This window comes from Coffea eugenioides, chromosome 5, assembly GCF_003713205.1.
Source record: "Coffea eugenioides isolate CCC68of chromosome 5, Ceug_1.0, whole genome shotgun sequence".
NCBI classification, from domain to species: Eukaryota; Viridiplantae; Streptophyta; class Magnoliopsida; order Gentianales; family Rubiaceae; genus Coffea; species Coffea eugenioides.
Window position 1 is genome coordinate 42,954,438 of NC_040039.1, and position 8,110 is coordinate 42,962,547.

At 33.6% G+C, this 8,110-nt stretch overlaps 1 protein-coding gene across 1 annotated transcript; it reads left to right on the forward strand.

Moving 5' to 3' along the window:
* Positions 1-2,897: 2,897 nt before the first annotated feature.
* LOC113770852 (equilibrative nucleotide transporter 3-like) lies at positions 2,898-7,057 on the forward strand. The gene is made up of 10 exons (XM_027315460.1): positions 2,898-3,102; positions 3,507-3,602; positions 3,684-3,788; positions 4,837-4,992; positions 5,250-5,393; positions 5,483-5,588; positions 5,681-5,853; positions 5,930-6,090; positions 6,260-6,518; positions 6,610-7,057. Exons 2-10 carry the CDS (start codon positions 3,558-3,560, stop codon positions 6,715-6,717), a joined length of 1,257 nt encoding a protein of 418 aa, XP_027171261.1. The 5' UTR covers positions 2,898-3,102; positions 3,507-3,557; the 3' UTR covers positions 6,718-7,057.
* The last annotated feature ends 1,053 nt before the right edge of the window (positions 7,058-8,110 follow it).

Here is an 8,110-nt window from a genome sequence, read left to right on the forward strand (position 1 = left end):
TAATATTTTCATATAAATTGTTTATAAGTAATTAAGATAAGATTGTTATTAGGATTGATAGCACTGCTCCTCAAACTATTGAGGTTTTACATCCTTAAAAAACGTGAGAAGCCATACAGCAACTAATGTTCAAGAATCGAAAATTATTATCAGAAATATATCAAATAATGGCCGGTGTTCAAACAAAGGTACAATTAAAGTTACAAGTTACAATTATAGCACATTAGTTTTCACAATTAAAAATATTTATTATTTAAATTGACTGCTTAGATCTTTTCATTTCTCTAGGAATTGGTTTACCCTTCCAAAGTGACGATTCTAAAGGTTGATTTCAATAGTCAACTGTACTACAAAATATGTCCCAAATGTTAGAGAAAAGTGACATTAGAAGGATCTAATTTTGTGTGCAATGCTTGCAATCAAAATGTGGAGTATCCTAAATTGAGGTATGTCGTAGGTGTTAACCTTTTTATCATTTTAATTGTTACAATATCTACATAAACATAACTTTTAGAATGTGTATTTATACATATATATGTTAAAAGTCTTGGCAAGTGATGCAACCGGTAGTGCTTGGTTTATTATATTTGATCAAGAAGCTGAAAGAATAATGGAACACAAACTTTCTTTTGTTCTTGAAGAATTTAACAAGGTAAACTTATATCTAATGTTTAAAAATATTTTTAATAATAGTAGACAATTCGACACTTATCTAAGCCGTTGAATATTCTAACAAAAAAAAAATCTATTATGCATTTCATTTTCAGGAAGGATTTAGCAATGAAATCGTGTCATCAATTATAAATAAGATCACGTGGAAATCTTTTGTGTTCCAAATCAAGTTGAACAATTATAATCTGGAACAAGGTAGTAATAAATTTATAGTGACTAGATGGTTCCACTGTGATTTCGAGCGGGAAACGCATTTCATGCTTTCACGGTAATGTGCAATAAATTTCTCTTATATTTCACATATTATAGCTCACATAATATTTTTGTCTTTAATTTTGATAAATCATTATCAGATTGGTGGAACCGACAACCAATACCAACCTGAAGCATCTTCTTCCCAGATCCCAATTAGTATAACAGATGATTCTAATCAATAGCATTTCAATACACTTCATATGAATCATTCATCAGAGGGTTCAACAAAAATCACAGAGGAAGGGAATCCTCATAAAAAGATTTGCATGAGAAGGTAGATTTAATATACTATTTTACTTTCTTAAATTATAATCTTTACATATTGTTATACACAATCTTGAATGCGATAAGTCATTTTTTTCCAGTACTTAGTTATCCTACTTTGCTATCATGCAGCGATAATGGAAAATCAATAAATGCTGATTTGCATGAACAGATCGAGGAGAATGTTCAAACAAAAGAAAAACAAAAAAAAGTTTCTGAAGAAATAGATTATTATTTGATACTATTTACTGTACTTTTTATTTATTTTCAAGTTTTTGAATGTTATGATATTGTTGAATGCCATTTTTTCTATTTTTGAATTATTATTCACTGAATTAGATGTTCAAATTTATATTATAAGAATACTTTATATTACAATGCGCACATAGTAATATACTTAAGACAAGTTATAATAGATTATATATTAAATTTGTATTTTATATCGATATTTTTATAAAATTAACTAAATAGTTTATTATTTTTCGATGATTCCCGTTCAACGAACGGGTACAAAACTAGTTAATTAATTAATTAAGAGAATTTTTAACATAGATGTGATACCAAATTAAGTTGAGGGTTAAGATCGATATCAGAAAAAGGTTGAAAGAGATGGTAAATTGCGATTTTTGGTGAAATTATTTTTTGTTATCTCTTATTACTAGGTTGGAGGAGTTTTAATCGAAGTGTAATTGCTAATTGGAGGAGTATTAATTGGAGTGGTAAGGTATGTGAAGAGAGGAGTGTTAGTTGGAGTAGAATTCTTGTTTGATGGAAACATGATTGTGTGTTTCAAACGTGGACATGATATATTTTATGAAATAAATTAAACGTGAAATGCTAGAAAAATGGAATTGAGAGTGGAAAGGTATGTGGAGGCTTATTGCTAAAAATCCTTTCTCAAATTTATATAGATATAGATTTTTAATTAATCATACCTTTTCCAAAATCTAATATCTAAAGTAAATTTTAACGAGCATTCATTGTGCACCCATTAATTAGACATACTGTACTAAAAAAGGAGAAGTAACAAAACCAAGCTAATCTCTCCTTATCGAATCGTACTAATTATGTGCTTAAATGAGCTTATTTTATACCATATTTTACGTCAATTCATGACAATTGTAACTATGTATTGTAGTCGGTACATAAGGAGCATTGGACTTACAAAATTTGATATTTCCAATTAATTAGAGTTTTTTGTGCCGAGTGATGTGATAACATGGGCTAAATCCACACCTTTCATTCCAAATCCACACCCACTCATTGACGACCTGTCATATGATAAAAGAAAAAATAAAAGAATTCAGTGATAACTTGTACAATTAATATAAAAACTTGTACACAGTGTAGATTGGATGAACGAGTATATACCTAGCCTTTCTCTTTCAATTATCTGATAATTCAAGATTTGGTCTCGTAAGTTGAATTCTGTCTAGTTTAAATTGATTGATGTAACTTTTATAATTTTTCGTGTAAACTCAAATAATTTGAGTATAAATTTAAATTTGTCAACTCGTACAATTAAGTTGGTGTAAATTTCACAATTATATCAAAACTATATGAATTTACGCCAAATGTGGTAAGAATTATTCGACTCAATCGATTTGAATTGGACATAACTCAACTTATTCTGAAATCCATAATTTGGAAACAATATGACCCTAACATGAATAACATAATTCGTCTTCACACCATGGCCATCAGTATCCTCCCAAAAACTGGAAACTAAGGAATCCTTAAGACATGCACCACTTCTAGTTCTAGCCCAAGATTCCTCGAAGTATGACTTCTGTGGTTTCTTCCCATAGTATCAACGATTCCACACAAGAATCTCGCGGCTCATGTATATAAACGGTCCTGCGAATCCTGCAATAGTCCAACACGTCTCTCCATTCATTCATATCACACAAGGTTTGCTCAATTCCCCCTCAATTTCTCCTCTCCCTTATTTCCCCTGCTGCGCCAAAGGGTACCGTCGGACTGATCTTTTAGTTTCTTTTACTCTCTCAATTTTGGGTTTTGAGTGTATATGATAACTCTTCTTGTTGAACGATGAGATAGCATGAAATTCTTGCGTCAAAGTTTTATTTTGGTTTGTTGCTTTTCTTATCCTAATTCCATGCTGGATTGAATAAAAACAGAATAAGGGTAGCTATTTTCTTCACCATTGCTCCAAAATAACTGAAGAGTTCAATTGTTTTTCCATCTTTTTGTCTGTATCAGAACATTCTAATGTTACTGTCATCACAGCATGAACTGCTTTTAGGGGTTTTGCAGAATTCATGTCGTTTTTCTGTTATGAATTGCTTCTTTAGGTTTACGTAGCATATAACTTTCAAGGAGCTTTCTGAGGGTGCTCAGCAGAAATGGATACAGATAATGGAAGTGGAGGTGGTCCAGTTAGGCTTGAGGTCTGTTGGTAATACTCTTGATTTTCAATGTCCTATTAATATTTTATTTCACATGTTAATTTCTTTTTCTCCCTTTGGCAGGGAAAATTTGCTGCAATGGCAGTCTGTTGGCTTCTTGGAAATGGCTGCTTGTTTTCTTGGAATAGTATGCTGACAATAGAGGATTATTATGTCTACTTATTTCCGGTAATCGCATATGTCATTGAAGAATCTGTTGGTTGTCAATGTTGATTTCTAGCCCGACTTGAAGCTTTTCCTTAATTGATACTTATTTTTGTAGATGTTTCTATCTTTTAGAATTACATGTATAAAGGGCATTCTCCTGATCGCAATATTAGCTTCTTCCTCAATCAGAGTACCCTATAGCCAGATCATTCCTGGAAAAAAACATTGACATTTTGCCTACTTCATTATAGTGCAAAAGTTTTTGTTCTTTAAGGAAGGTTTTTCACTAATTGAATCCCTGCAATTGATCCAATCATATGTATCTTTGGATGTTTAATGGAAGCACCTTGTCTTGGATTTTGCCATGTTCTGTTACAACAATAAACACCTCATGAAACTGCTAATTTTACTGCCTTGTCGGCTTAAAAGTTTGTCAATCATAATCCATGAGTTTTGCTTTAATTTCTCGGTGTTGTATGGTTAATTTTCATTCATTGTTTGGCATAGTGACAGCACCAACTAAACTTCTTTACTCTTTCCAATCCTCGACTGAAAGTAAGATAATGGCTTTGTGTTCTACTCTGCTTTTCTTCAGTTATTAAATCTGATATCTTTTGATTTTCCTCAAAAGCTAGTTCATGTCGTAATGTTTTTCAACCAACATTTTAAGAGAAACATTTCATAAAGAAAGGTATCTCTATTAAGAATGCAGAAGTAGCATACCATGTGGACTAAACATTATGCAGACCTAAACTGTAATATCAGTTGTTAGCACAAACAAATGCAAGACAATATTACCTTGTGAATGATGGACAATACCTAAAGCAGCAAACCCCAACTTATTCACTCAAAGGTCTTCAGAGAAACAAGTTATTCCTAGTCTTTTAATGTTTTCATGCCGTTCTTGGAATAATCCATATTAATAAGACAGCAATCAGATTCCAACTTCAATTAGGAAAATCAAACATGGGTCTCATAACCCCAGTTGTCAGATGGCACGGTTTGTGGTTGTACTCATTGGAGGTATGAGCATTTGTAGTTGACCAAGTGAATGTTTTCTTCTCTGCAGAGTTACCATCCCTCAAGGGTTCTTACTCTTGTATATCAGCCATTTGCACTAGGAACCCTGGCAGTGCTAGCATACAATGAGGCAAAGATCAATACAAGAAAGAGAAATCTTTTTGGATACAGTCTTTTCTTTGTTAGCACGCTTTTAGTACTCGTTGTAAGTATTATTCTCTTTCTATTCGTTCCGTTGGATTTAATGTTAAGCTTTACATTATACGTGAAAGAATGTAATTTTTAGGCAAGTGCACTTGTATCATATACATAATTTCACCATAGCTCTTGGAAAAAAAAATGTGTCTTTTAGTAGAAGACATTTACTGGTTTCAGTTATTTCCAGTTCCCCCATTATCCATTATACAGCATATCAACAGTATTTGAGATTAATTTGATTTTTACGTTCAATTGCTCCAATAGCTGGATTTAGCCACATCTGGAAGGGGTGGAATTGGAACATTTATTGGAATTTGTGTTGTCAGCGGTGCTTTTGGAATCGCTGATGCTCATGTTCAGGGTGGAATGGTTGGAGATCTCTCATTCATGCTACCAGAGTTCATTCAGGTTAGTTCTCTTTTCTCGTGTTCTGCTGTATCTGAATAGTTCTTTCTTCTGGAATCTTTGTATGACATTCTTTAATTTGATTGCTTTAGTCTTTTCTGGCAGGGTTAGCTGCATCAGGCGCACTAACATCCGCTTTGAGGTTGATTACCAAAGCGGCATTTGAAAATTCCAAGGATGGCCTGCGAAAGGGAGCCAGTAAGTTATGATTTCCCTTTTCTGCGGTTAGTCTTTTCTGATTGTGTTATTTTGTTCATATAATCAAGCCTACAGTTGACAAATAACTGCAGTTCTATTCTTTGCTGTTTCAACATTCTTTGAGCTTCTCTGTGTCCTTCTTTACGCATTTGTCTTCCCCAAGCTACCAATCGTGAAGTACTATCGTTCTAAGGCAGCCTCAGAGGGATCAAAAACTGTTTCTGCTGACCTTGCTGCAGGCGGAATTCATAGGCAGCCTGAACAAGTATAGCTCTTTTAATGTATTAGTGAATTCAAGATCTCGGTAGTGACTTTATCAATCTTCTTTATCACCATTTCAGGTTGGTCAAGATCCTAAACAGCCCGAAAGATTGAGCAACAAACAACTACTAGTTCAGAACATTGATTATGCATTAGATATGTTTCTGATATACGTTCTAACACTCTCTATATTCCCTGGATTTTTATCCGAGGATACTGGATCGCACAGCTTGGGAAGCTGGTAAGTCTGCTTGACCACAGCTGCTTGGTTTTTTTTTTTTTTTTTTTTTTGGTGCTTTCTCACTCATGAACGTGGAACAGAGCTGTTGCAACTGTCTTGTATTTTTCGTCTGTGAACTTCTGTTGTTATCTAGACCAAACTGAGGACTTTGTGAAATATGTCATTCCAGGTATGCCCTTGTCTTGATTGCAATGTATAATGTCTGGGATCTCATAGGTAGATGTATACCTCTTTGGAAACGCATAAAGCTGGAATCGCGCCGGGGACTTACAACAGCAATTCTCTCTAGATTCTTGCTCATTCCTGCCTTCTATTTCACAGCTAAGTATGGTGATCAGGGCTGGATGATAACGCTTACCTCTTTTCTGGGGTTAAGTAATGGCTACCTTACAGTGTGTGTCCTTACTTCTGCCCCAAAGGGATACAAGGCATGTTTGGATTTAACATATTTATTTTAACTAATCTTCCTAGCATCCGCACAGTATTCTTATAGAACTTTTGGCAATCTGATTTTTGCAGGGACCAGAACAGAATGCCTTGGGAAATATACTGGTATTGTTTCTCCTAGGAGGTATATCTGCAGGGGTTACTCTTGATTGGTTATGGCTCATAGGCAAAGGCTGGTGAGCATTGTCACTAATAGTTTTTCAGTTTTTCCTACAATCTGCTCCTCAAGTTAGGTATAATAGGGTGAGCCATTCCTAGTATTGTTTCTCCTTTGATGTTAGGTGAATTTTATTGCCATAGCAATCAATTTATACATAAGCTCCTTAGATAGTTGGGGAAAAATATGACTACAAGAAATCTTAAGGCTTACAGAGCAGGGTCTTTTGCTTTCACACCCTGTTCGCACTTTTATGTTCTTGGTTGTTTTTTTGATCAGCTGTTCAGTCAAAACTTTGCATTAGACAATTGATATCCTTGTGTTTCTCAAGAATGGCTGAAAGATATTTGAACTGCTTGCTGAAATTTTTGCCACTGATTCTATGTTGTATATCTTCCTGACCTGAATAATCATGGGATATAAATAACTTAATGTGACAACAGGAGTTACAAAAATTAACCTCCTCAATTACGTAGTCATATTCATGATATGTTTGCTTTACTGCAGGCCAAAGAGATCAAAAACTTCCACCGTCTCTTAATGAAGTTAACATCACTTTTTAGGCCAATTAGTGTAATGAATTTAAAGTAGACATACTTTGGCATATTTTGCTTCTGGTATGGAGGTTCTCATGCAAACGGGATCCTCTGTCCAATATTTGTGTCCACTTTTCTGTCCAATACAAAACTACGTAGTTTCACTTATTATATCTGCTGAGTCATGACAACTGAAAATCTAAGTAGTTTGTTAAAAAAATAAAAATAAAAAAGATAAGCAAAAGAATAAATTGCCACATCTAGTTTTAGAGGCAGCTTATTAAGCTACATCAAGGCTGCACAATACACATATTTAGATACTTAATCACGTTTAATTAAATACATGCACCGACAGTAATTATGTGTTATAGAAAATCCCAAAGTTTAAAAACTGGATTTAGGTACCAAGTGTACATTTTATTTGTCTTAATGGAATTGACTAATTGTTAATATCCCAAGAAAGCTCTCCTCCCTCCCTCTCACCATTGTTTATGCTTCTTGCATCAAACTCATAAAGGAAATGTTAGGTTAAAAAAAAATGCCATTCTATACCCTAATATCTTTTTCCTTGCAAGGTGCAGTATTTTAATTATACTTATTGGATTTGCCTTTCTTTGATGGGAATAAAACTATAGGGATGGTATGTGCTTTTCTTGAATTTCTCAGAGACAGAATAACTGTTTTTTTTTTTTTGGTCTAAAAGGAGAAATACATCATGTCCAAAACCAAATAATAACAGGACATTTACAGTCTAACATCATTAGATTTTTGTAATTTGGGTTCCAAAATTGTTTCTGGTATGTGAAAGAAATACCAAATTTATGCAAAGAAATTTGTAATATAATACTCGAAGAACTTATTCATGAATGAAAGTGAAATG